Raw genomic sequence first — 12,353 nt, 5'->3', positions numbered from 1 at the left:
CTGCTTCGGTGACTGTCCTTCCTGGGAATCAGCACCTCCTGTTTTGCCAATTCCTTACTCTTTATATAGAAAGCTCCATTCCACCACCTCCTCTGTACATACCCCCTTTCTGGAAATTTCAGTCTCCCCGTGAAAGCTTTGTGCACACTGAACAGACAGCAGCAACTGGTCCTGGTCTCCAAACACTGCACTGCTAAGCCTGGCTGAGTGTGAGGGCACCGCAGCGCATCTAAACCTGGGGACTCCCAGGGCCCGCCCAGACTTCTGGGGTCACAGCTCCAAGGGAGGGAGGCCAAGAGTCTGCTGTACCCTGGGGCCCAGAGCTGCTTAGAACTGAGCAGGTTCTGAACGCACTAATGTAAAACATCGATCTTCACCACTGGGAGGGAGATGTCCCCACCAGAACCACTTGAGAGGCTTTTTACACTGCCTCCCCTGAGACCCCGCCCTTGCTGCGGGGACCCCGCTGCTGCTGAGAGCACTACAACAGGCGGGCGGGTGGGCGGTTGGCCTTGGGAACTGGGGTTGAGAACCCTGACTGGAGAGGCCACAGGGCAAGATGTGTGCTGCTTCAGATTCACCTGGACCAGGAGGAGACAGACAGCAAGGATGCCCGGGCTTCCATGCACAGGGAGCTCCTTTCCCAAGGCTTCAGTGATGGCAGGTGTGGGTGCTGGAGGTCCCCAAAGTCAGGTTGAAATCCTGTTCCCCTGCATTCCCGGAGGCCCAGCCACCAGTCCCAGCACTTTGGGGGAGGTCCCTGTCCCTCCACAGGGAGACTCCTGAGGACAGGCTCCTGTTCCACCACCCCGAGAAGCCCACGGCGCCGTCCCTACCACACAGAGACAAAATGATGTCTGGGCTCCTGAAAGGCGCACTCAGGAGGCTGTAATATGAGCAGTGCAAATGGAAAAACATCAGTGCTTGGTAATCCACTAAGGCTTGGTGGAAATGGTCCGTGTCTTTTACAAAGAACTGGACACTCTCATGAGTAATAACTACCACTGTGAGGCCTGTTTAGAAAAAGGCATCTCTGCACAAATATGGATTCAGCTCTTTCCAAATCCCCACCCCATTCTGGGAAGCAGGCTCTTCACAGCAGGCACAGAGGCCCCTGGGAAGGCCTGGGTTTCTGTCTCTTCTCTGGCGGCCATCAGGCGGATGGCCTTTGGGGTTCCCTGAGGTTCTGGAGGATTCTGGTTGGGGGGAGGTTCTGGGGCTGCAGTCCAGAGAGAGCCCCAGATCCTCAGGGGCCTGTCTAGTAATGTGACCGCTCGGCCACCAGCATTTAGTGAGCAGCTGCTCTGTGCCAGGCCCGTGCTAGGCGGCGGCGACACGGAGGAGTGGGGGCGGCTCTGCCAGTGCTGCTGCTGCTGCTCCTCCTTTTGGGTTTAAGTCACATCTATTTTTATGTCCTGATGATACAAGGAACACGTTTATTGTAGGAAAATCAGAAAAACATAAAACAGTCATCCCAAATATATGTGTCAATCAAAAGTAAACAAAATCACTCATCCCCTTGCCCACCAATAACCACTTGGAACACAGAGGGATCCAAACAGCCTCCTCACCTCTCCTTAGAGAGCTCAGGCCACATGTGGAACTCTTCCTAGAAGAGCGTTTTCTTCTCAGTGTGTGACCAGTGAAAACAAACAGCACCGACACGTACCACAAAGGAAAATGGACTGTCATTTACTCCTGGGAAGAGTTCTTACCTGTCTGTTCGGAACTTTTGAGTGTCAGCTCATATGTTAAATCTAAAAGGGAAATGTTACACATTAATTCTGTTACCGTACATTTCAGAATCTTCATCAGCTTTGAAAAGGCAAAACCGATTCCCATGATTGGCCAGTGAGTCCTGCTCAGACAGAGCAGGGTTTGGCAGCAGGAGAGGCGAGCGTGAGAGCAGCAGAAAATATCAGCGGCTGCTATGCTCCCTGGGGTCAGAGGGCAGCCTCTGTTCCCCCAAACTCCCTTCCCCATTCCCCCATAACACATCCCAACAATCCCAAACAAGCCAGCAGCTGGCTCTATGTATCACACAGGCTACATCTTGGTAGCCAAGATGTTCCAAAACATGTTGGAAATTCTAACCATTGTATTTTAATCTCTTAAGTCCTCAGCATGCCAAGGAAAGGCTTTGCAGCTTCATGCTCACTGCATCTTGATTATGCAATGAGGGTGATATAAGGCATTTGGATGGACTCCTGCGATGGCAGTGGGAGCTGGGGCAGGACAGGCCTAGCGTGGTCCTGACGCTGGGCTCTGCAGTGCCCCACAGCTGCTCTGCCTTCCCCGGGCCCGCTCCTTGGCGTACCTGTGCAGTGCTGCTGCAGCCGCCTGATCTCAGCATGCAGCCCCTTGAGCGTGCTGGCGTGCTCCCGCTGAAGGAACAGGAGGTTCTTCTGTGCACTGTGCAACTGGTTCTCCAGGTTTGTGGCTGCCATGCTGACATCCAGGGACCTGTGGGGAACACAGACCCTGGCTACCGTCCCTGAACGGGGTTCCAGGGCTGCCTGCCCTCCTTGGCTCTGGGTACAGAGGGGACACGCCTCTCAGGAGAGAGCAGAAGGAAACCACAGCGTCTGGAAGCTGTGGCACGGGGCACCAGGGCTAAATTAGCATCACTGCTGGGAGGCCCCAGCCCAGGGACGGCAGCCTCGGCTTCCTGAGTGCCTCGGGCTGTGCCCTCGCACCTAGCGCCATGTGGGGCACACGAATGAGTAAGGCCCACGCCAGAGTACAAAGTCACTTCCCTTTATTCATGAGGAAACAGATCAAGAGAGGCAGATTCACGAGCCTGGGGTCACACAGCCAGTGAGGTATGGAGCAGGATTCTAATCCAGGAACCCTGGTTCCAAATCCTGTCCTCTCCACATACCACTTCACCCCAACCGACTGTGACTGATCAAATCACTCTCAAAAGATTTCCCTGACCAGGAAGCACTGACAGCTTCCTCGTGGGAAAAGCTGGCACCTGGGAAATGGGCCAAACATTTCCTCTAAATGGCATCTGGAGCCAGCCAAAGCAAGGAGGGACAGCTGGGCTGAATTCCAGAGGGAAGCCCCCTGCACTTCACAGCGCAGAGGAGCCCACAGATTCTTCTTGGGAATGTTCAAGAATGTATCTCATGGGGCTGGGGGGTGGCACAGGCATCTGGAGTCTGTCCCCAATGCTCCCACCCCCGGCTTCCAGCATTCAATGCTCACTCAGGGTCCCAGACTCTGCCTTCATCGTAACTCGAGAAATGTGGTGAAGTCATAAGTCTTTCTGGAAAAGCTACCAGAGTAATTCAAGACGCTTGTACAGCACCGACAAATACCAAAGCCAAAATGGGGGTTACCTGCTTATAAATTATTATTGTCAATACAGAGCCTCATAAAGCATTTTCCCTAATTTGCTATTCCAGAGAACCCGCCATAAAGGAGATACAACTTCTCAACAGCTTCCAGGACTCAGCCCATTTGTAGGATGCCACGATGGGACGGTTTTGGAGACACTGACACACCCAGGCTGTCACTGCTTCAGACAACACCAATCGCTCATCAATTATCTATATGACAGTGACATGCATGCACACTAGCTCTGGGGCTAGGACGAGTTCATAGCGAACTTCAGACGTATACTTTCATCACGTGAAAACATTTCCCACGTGCTGCTCAGGTGGAAAGCCAAAGCCAAGGGCAACCTGAGAATGCAGAGAAGGAAATAAAACATGAGAGCTCATGAAGGGGAGCGAACGATGACACATCCTAAACTGGTCCGGGAAAAGGAGGAACAAGAGGCCCTTTCAGTTAGGTACAGAAACTGACGGGAGAACGGTGACCCCAGGACACGGCGAGTGCAGGCTCGGGAGGGGCACCTTGTTGTGGGCAGCAGCTGGGCCAAGCTGATCAGAAGCCTTGGAATTGGTCATCTCTCTGAACCAGCAATTTGTTTTTAGTAATCTACCAAAGGGAAGTTATGACTTTCATGTGAAAAGAGGCAGCTGTGAGAATGGTCATTAAAGTGCAGTTTGCAGTTGGAAAAGACTAGAAACAAACTCAAAACCCAACAGGGAGTGGGTTAAATAACTTAAGGCGACCATTTCTAGGCACATTTCTACAAAACAAAGCACAGAGCTCCCTGGCCTTTGACTCCCCTCGCGTCGGGGTGCAGATGATAGCAGAGTTGAGTTTCCACCAAGCAGGCTTTCCTCAGTGGAGCTGTGAGCAGTCTTCCAGCAGGAGCACAAAAAAAATGATGTTTCTGTCCCCGAAACTGTCTCTCTGTTGTAACCGCAAACTCTCCTGTGTAGGCTGCTGAGCCAGACATGAGTTTCTAAGTGGAACCCCACAGTTCCCAAGATCCCAACACTGTCTGCACAGCACGTGGCCTTGAGGGGCGCTGACCTTAACAAAGGAGCCAGTTACGCCCGAGGCAGCTTCAGCGTGTGGAGCGCATGTGCCACGTGCTTGCTGTGGAAAGGGCGAGCACCTTGACCTTGCCATTCCCTCACAAAGCAGAATGCTTGAAAGCAAAACAGCCTCAGTGTCAAAGGAAGGAAAATCCCAGGAGCGCTGTGAGAGCTGTCCGTGTGGTGCCTACGTTTTCCTTCAACTCAGCAACCCAGAGTCGTTCACTCCGCCATCAATTCCAGCACCTCACCTAGAGGGTGAATCCCGAAGAGCTGAAAAGGGTTTGGAATCGGGAACTCCGGCAGAGGTGCCTGGCCACTACTTTCAAAGGACAGACTCAACTCCAAGATTCTTTCTGTTGGCTGATGGAAGACGCAGAGCCCATATTTTAGTGGCTTGCTGTCAAAGAGAGAGAACCATTTCAATGTGACCCAGAATTGAGTGGGTCTCGGATGACAGGAGGACTGCCCTAGGTAGGACTGTCCTCCCCTCACAAGTGCTGTCCCCAGCTGCACAACCTGGGGGTGGCCTTGACGCTGGCATCCCCCACTATCCATTTCCAGTCCATGGCGGTGTCGCTGGCATCCTGCTTTGAAAGCACTTCTCAGATCTGTCCAACCGTCCTCATCTCCACTGCTGAGCCCACCTCACCCTCACCCCTACCAGAAAACCTCCCTCTGTCCTTCCCTGTCTGCTCCATTCTGCTCTCCACGTGGCAGCAGAGTGATTTGGTTTTTTAAATTAAGACTGCTTAAAAACCTCCAACGGTTCCCACTGCTCTGAGAATCGGACTGGCCTGCCTGGCCCTGTGACTGGCCACACCACCCTCACTGGCCCTTCTCCTACCCCTGGGGCTCCTGGGGGCACCAGCTTTCCTCCGGGTGCCCTGCCGGGCTGTGCTTTTCTCACCCTGGTGTCCTCTCATGGCCTCTCCTCTTCTTGGGCCTCTCTCCTGCCCACCTCTCCTGGGCCTCAGCTGTCTACTTATCCTTTAGGCCTCAGAACAAGTTTACTTCCTCCTGGAAGCCCTGGCTCCCAGACTCAGCACCTGATGCCTTATGACCTGTCCCGTTTTAGTCTTCCTGTCTTTGCGAGGGTCTGTAAGTGTGAGTCCACTCCCTGCCTCCTCGAACAGACCTCAGGCTTGCTCACTGCTGCACTCTAAGCCCCATCACAGTGCCTGGCACCTTGAGGGCCCTCGAATGGGCCCCTGGTGCCAGTCTGATGAGCGCAGCTGTGGTGTCGGGGAATCCAAGGGCTTCAGGGTTGAAAAGCCTTGTTTCCATGGGCTTCCTACTTAGGTGCTTCATTTACAGGCACAACTTGCTCAAGCAAAATGGGATATACTAAAATATCCCGGAATGTCACAACCACCTCACCCGCCAGGAGGGCAGAAAATGGGATGTGCCTATATGTAGAAGTCAATATTTTCTTCTCTACTCTCCCAGTGGGGCAGGGGGAATGGAGTAAAAATGTTGTCAGCAGGCCAGGCGCAGTGGCTCATGCCTGTAATCCCAGCACTTTGGGAGGCTGAGGTGGGCGGATCACAAGGTCAGGAGACAGAGACCATCCTGGCTAACATGGTAAAACCCCGTCTCTACTAAAAATACAAAAAATTAGCCAGGCGTGGTGGCAGGCATCTGTAGTCCCAGCTATTTGGGAGGCTGAGGCAGGAGAATCACTTGAACCTGGGAGGCGGAGGTTGCAGTGAGCTGAGATTGCACCACTGCAGTCCAGCCTGGGTGACAGAGCGAGACTCCGTCTCAAAAAAAAAAAAAAAATGTCATCATCAGCAGTCCCTATCATAGTGTGGAATTACATTTTATGGGTAACAAATTTGTATTCATATTCTAACTGCCTTGGTCAATCAGCAACTTTGAACTGTAATAACCCTGTATTTCATTAATCCACTGTGATAACTGCAGAAATACAAAAGTGTTCTTGAAGCCTCCCCCTATGATGGGCAGACAGCCTGGAGAAGAAGAAATGCCATGTGGGCAGGGAGAGTGTGATCACATAACATGTGGAGCTTGCAAGTGAGTGCTGGTGAGCTGCCCAGAGCCCTGCCAGTGGGCGGACAAGGGTCTCCTGGCCTGGGCATTTCACTGACTGTCGCTCTCCCCTTATTCCACACTCTGCGCTGACTTAAAAGGCCCTGACAGGGAGACGCCATCTGTGCAGGGCATTCTACAGTGGTGAGGATATTCCGGAATGAGACAGGTCCACTTGGGGCCAAGGAAACAAAGTGCATCTCCAAATAGCATCCAAATTACTAAATTATTTCCTCATCAGCTCAAAAGAATAACAGTATCACTGACTTTCTGTGGCAACTCAAAAGAGTTGCCACAGCTTAAAAGACAGTGGTGTTTTCCATTGCAATCCTTCACTACTGAAGAGAGGTAATCATTGTGATGATGCCATCCTCCCCGTACTGTGACATGACTGAAGCCACAGAGGCATCCTATTTAGGCCAAGGAGACCCAGCCGGGAGATGCACATAATTGAGAGGGAGAAATGAGTTGGTCCCAAGAGGCTTAATTCAGTAGAGAGACACTTTAGAAACATGAAGGAGCATTCGTGAGATTCCTAAAAGGGTCAGCATGGCGGATGAAAGGAGAAAGGCAGGGCGTCGGCTGCAGATGAATAACGCAGCCTGCTGAGTAAGGGCACTCACCCCATCCTAGCTGTGTGTCAGCCAGGAATGGAGGGCGGCTCATCCAGCCTGTCTTGCAAAACGCTTGCACTTTCTGTGTCAAAAGGGCATATGCTACAAATTGTGTGCTCTTTGTACTGCAGCAGTCCATCCTGAGGCAATCCAATTCTGTTTCTAAGCGTTGCTGGGAGCCATCAGCAATCTTACAGTTATTTGCTCAACCAAAGGCACCAAGGCCTGGACACTGGTCCTCTTCCCTCCTTGGAGAGGCTGCCCATAGCTGCAGATAATGGGGCTCCAAGTGACCCCATCACTTCAGGGCCTGGCCACGGCAGCCAGAGGACCAGCCCCACCCAGGCGACTGTGCACAGCTCTGCTAGTTTTCTCCACTTAGAAGGCCAGCAGAAGCAATGCAAATGGGTTCCTTGAGGGTAAAAGACCTGCTGAATAGGTTACCTTGATCATGACTCAAAGGTTAAGCCACACGGACATTTTTTCCCATGGCGAATCCACTAGGCATTAAATTAATTTACTGTTTACTCTACATGTTCAGAAAGTTAATACTCAAAAAAGGCTTTTCATTCCAAATCCTACAGAGACAGGCCCTGAAGGCGTGGCAAGATGGCTTTCTGGGTGGGGAGGCGCACTGCTCTCATTTCCTAGTTGTCAACCTTTCTGAGGAAGGCCCCACCTCTCTGAGGACACTCTCCAGCAGCGTCAGGACAAGGGGCCCTATCAACAGCTCAAGCTGAATCCCATCTTCATTCCAAAGTGCTGTTCCTTCCTCTCAGGACACGAATGTAGCATGATAACATAATTCTCTCCATGGACCACCTGACTTGCCCGAGCACAAAGTTCTTTCATATTACATATGTCACTTGCTCTCGCAACCTGTCTCTAGGGGAAAAGAGGAAACTATCCCATCAAAAGAGAGACAGCAAACCAATAAATGCATCTAAGCTTTGCAGCTTCTCCTAGCCCTCAGGTAATGCGGTGACAATCCTGAGGTCTGGCGTAAATTTAATTTCATGCAGAAATTCAGATGCTTTCTGAGTTGTGACATCAAATCTCTAATACTTTGAAACTTCAGAGGAAAAATGAACACAGCCCATGGAAGTAGCCTTTTGGCCCAGAAGGGAAGGCAGTGTTCCTCCAGAGCACAGGGCCAAGCTGTCAGAAGAGTACTGCTCACATGGAGGCGGGATCCATTGGCTTCTAGGCACCATGTTAGAAAATCACACAGCTGCAAAGGCAGTGCCGACCACTCAGTACGGCAAAAAGACTCACTAAGTCTTGCTCATATGCCAGCAAAGGTTCCAGGAAGCTGGGTGAGGGTGGGGCTTTCTTGGCCAGGCTAGCGCCTTTACAAAGCAGCAAGGCTAGCTTAGGAAGAAAGCACAGGGTATTCCACCCTGTAGCATGTGTGTCCTGGTCCCTGGGATCCTAGCAGGTGCTCAGTCCCAGGGCCAGGGCATACTCACCCTCTTCCCCTGCAAGGCCAAGCTGATAGGAGTCCTCTGGGGTTTGAGTTAGCAAAAGGCTGTTCCTGGGAAAAAGCAGCACTTCGCTGCCAAAAACAGCTCTAATGTTACCCGTGGGAGGAAACAAAGCCACACTTATCTTTCCCTCTTTTCAAAATAATGCCTTTTCCTTTAGTGCCTCTCCTGTGTGCACACCCTTCTTGCACAAATTTTCATCGTCAAGCACATTTCTGATCATGTCACATCTCTCTTTCTTGGGACCAAGTCCCACTGCTCCAGAGGCCCTGCCTGGTCAGCCTGCCCTCCCCAGCTGCATCCCACTGGGTTCCCTGGGGCTCTGGGCTCATCAACACTGGTGTCCTCTAGCCCCTGGCATTGCCCACACCCCCTCCAGCACAGGACCTTTACATACCTTGTTCCGAGGCAGACTATCCCCTGCCCCCTGCCTCATTAACTTCCATACTTCCCACACAGCTGAACTCATGCATTACGCACGTGCTGCAGATAATTTCCTACCGAGTGGAGATCGAAACCAGAACTACGCTGCATTTGTCAAAAAGCACCGCAGCAGCGTGGATCTGAACATGACCTTACCCCATCATTTCTCAACATTCCAGGAGCAATATTCTCAAGTATTCCTAAGAGACACCTCTTGGACAAAAGACACGGAATATCTTTGCTAGGAAAGGGTCTCATCATTTAAAAATGGGAGATTGTTTCTGGGCAATCAAGAACAAACTTATCTTTTAGTTGAACACAAAGCCTGTGGAAATAGGGTAATAATTTTAGAATCTAAAAAAAAAATAGCACACTAGCACTCAGGTGGTAGCTGTGAATTAGTTGTAACAAGCTATTTTAGATTCTACTCTTGAATAAGTTATGACCCACTCACATTTGGTTCTCTCCTTCTATGAATAACGGGAGCCCTGCTGCCCTCTCTGTGCACTTTCTGAAAGGCCCTGACCCGGCAGCACTGCCTGGTCCTTAATGGAGCGCAGCGTCTCAGCGTCTCAGCGTTTGTGCACAAGGACCTCTGGGGGCTTTTCTGTGGAACTTTCTGTACTGCTCCTGTGTCCTATAGCTTAAGTGTTGCCATCAAGAAAAGGAAGGCTGGCCAGGGGACAAAGGCAGCAATTGCAGTGATTAAATGTAACAGAAGGATAAAATGAATCCTAGCGGGGAGGTGGTTTTCTAAGTAGATTCATGGACTCAGAAAACATTGAAGGTAGAAGGATTCTTCAACATTAGGCATCCAACAACCCTTTGTTTCAAGACTAAGAAACTGAGGCCCAAAGCAGATCTGCTTAGCACAATGGGATAAAAGAGACTGGAGTGGACAAACTCTTGAGGGTTAGACTGCACTTGGGGTTGAATCTGAACTCTATCTTGTCACCTAAGTCACTGTGATGTCTAACTCATGGGGTGGCTTTAATTGCTAAAAGCAACCAGGACGGGCCTGGCATAGTGTAGTGCTCAATGTTAGCTATATTTTTTTATGTAAAGATTGGTCAATAGTTCTATAAATATACCTCAAGGTTGTTTACTTAGCCAACTACAGTATTTCCTGAATATTACCTAAGTATGGAAAAGAAATTCCATACTAGCAAAGAAATTCCAATTACTTCCAAAGAGGGAAAGATCAAAGCAAATAGAAGTGTTTTCTGAGACCTCTATCCTCCATTTTCACTGGAGAAGAGCCATTCAGGGAAGCAACTAGGGAGGCAGAGCAAGCCACCCTGAGGGACAGGACAGCCTGCTTCTCCCTTTGAAACCATCTACAGTACTTCACGAGGCTAAGAGCCCGGTCCATGGCTAATTAGGCCATCAACTCTCAATCCAAAATACCTGCTTTTGAGAAGGGACACTCACCATCTCTGAAAACGAATACTGATGTTATTCTGAATTCACAATAACCTAGATAAATTGTTTTGCATGGTAGGGTCCTATTATTCCTACTTGTACATGTATCTAAGAAATTCAATTAGTAAGGGAGCTGAAAATCCCTAAAAATTAAAGCAGCAATAAAAAGGGACAACATTTCAAACAATGGCTCCAGGGATACTTTGGGGAAAAGAGTGAACACAATTACAAAGGGGAAGCAAAAAGCTGAAGGCAAAGGTGCAATTCTGTTTCAAAAAGATAAAACATCTTGTTGTTTAGTCATTCTTAAAGAATTAGGCTTTTTTAATCTGAAAAAAACAGTTGTGGTTGAGTGTGCAATAATTTAAAATAGTGTATTTGTGACAAGGTTGTTTTTAAAAAGTATGTTAAAAGCTGTATGTATATTATCACATTTTTGTATTACATAGAATGATATACACCAGTGTTAAAAAGCATTTGTCTCTAAATGGTGAACTCTGGGTGATTTTTACCTTTTAAAAGTTCTATTTTAGTACTATCAAAAGCTTCTTTAATTATGAACATATATTACTTTATAGTCAGAAAAAAAACTTATAAAGTTTTCTCTTAAAAAAGGTAATCACTAAATATCCACTAACAAAGTAGTATCATATGTTTTAATAACACTGGTCCAGGGTGACTGTGGATTGCTAGAATCGTGATTGGTTTGCCATCACCAAGGAGAATTAATGGGAAGGTAGTTGTTACAAATGTAACAATTTAGTGTCCCCAAGATATGCAGAAAATGAAAATGATGAGAACTTAGGTGCCTCCTCCCATGCATTATACATTCCTGTCATTCTCTGACATTATCCATCATAAAATACAAGGCCCATCAACAATTCTTTAGACACTGACAGCCATTTTCTTCCGAAAGAATGTATAGCCTAACGTTGTAATCGATGTGATTAGCGAGACTGGCAATTAGACATGGAAATAGGATATGCAGCCTGTCTGGGAAGGCTACAGTCACTGGAGGCCTACATGATGGATTTATTAACCAGTTTCTCTGCACTCTGATTATCTCATACTTTAAGAGTTTCTATTTGGCTTCTATTTAAAAACGATGTCATGGATTGTACGCTGACGAGGGCTTGGACTCTGTGTGTAAATGCCTCAGGAAGAAAGCAAGTCTGTATTCCCAGTTGCCTATGGGTGTCTTTAAGTGGCCTGTGCAGGCCAAGATAGGCAAATCCACGCTCTCCTACCATCTGTGTTGTGTGGTGCCTTCTGGGAGTGTCCTGGGCCTCACAGAAGATTGGGTTCCTAACAGCCAGGAGGCCAGCAGTGGGCAGCAGATCCCACTCCAGGAGGAGGGAGCACAAGCACTCCATCTCCAGACCCTCAGAGCCGGAGGAGTGATGCCCATACAGTGTCAGCTCTGCACTTTCTATTCCAAAGACACAGGCTCAGGGAGAAGTTGCTTCTGAGGGAGGAGGTGGCTGGTAGGGCCATGGAGGTGCTGCTCAGGCCCTTCTCGCTCTCCCTGCATCCTCCTCCGGCCCTTTCTCAGCAGCCCCCCATATGACTGCCCTCTGGGGATTACCCAAATAGCCTTGTTTCAAGCACTAGAGCTAGAATCATTTTCAACTTAATAGAAATGTCACTGGTGCACTTCTAACAAGCTTGTCATTTACCAAGATGATCCTGAGCCAACAATTCAAGGACACAAATATCTCGTAAGTTACCATACAAAGAGTTCTACCTAGTGATATCTTCCTTGAATGGAAGGGGAAGCAAGCAGTTCATACCCAGCTGATCTTTCCATTTTCACCTCAGATTGAGACTACTGCCGATTTTAATTGTCTCCTGGTTGATAACTAAAAGATACAGTGATTCCAAATGCCAAATCATCGTTCACCCTGATGAAACAGGAAATACTTCTTTAATCTTAGTGCTTCATGATCACAATCTAAACTGTA

The 12,353-nt window shown here is 49.1% G+C and overlaps 1 protein-coding gene across 6 annotated transcripts in view; it reads right to left on the bottom strand.

The window, feature by feature from the left end:
- CCDC92 (coiled-coil domain containing 92) overlaps positions 1 to 12,353 on the bottom strand; it is a 33,676-nt gene that overhangs the window by 4,026 nt on the left and 17,297 nt on the right. For 4 of the 6 annotated variants that reach the window (XM_021669967.2, XM_012447138.3, XM_012447141.2 and 1 more), the window contains exons 2-3: positions 2,318 to 2,463; positions 1,716 to 1,757 (exon numbers count right to left, since the gene is read on the bottom strand). In XM_021669967.2, the coding sequence (XP_021525642.1) occupies positions 1,716 to 1,757; positions 2,318 to 2,447 (172 nt within the window). In that variant the 5' untranslated portion in view covers positions 2,448 to 2,463. Of the gene's footprint in view, positions 1 to 1,715; positions 1,758 to 2,317; positions 2,464 to 3,210; positions 3,279 to 3,419; positions 3,661 to 12,353 lie in introns of those variants that run through there. The other 2 variants (XM_012447137.3, XM_012447142.3) reach the window with 2 other exon arrangements.

This window comes from Aotus nancymaae, unplaced genomic scaffold (genome assembly GCF_030222135.1).
Source record: "Aotus nancymaae isolate 86718 unplaced genomic scaffold, 86718_ANA_hifiasm-v0.15.2.pri h1tg000021l, whole genome shotgun sequence".
Lineage (NCBI taxonomy): Eukaryota > Metazoa > Chordata > Mammalia > Primates > Aotidae > Aotus > Aotus nancymaae.
The sequence above is the reverse complement of the archived record's forward strand: the minus strand, read 5'-3'. Positions and strand labels throughout refer to the sequence as shown.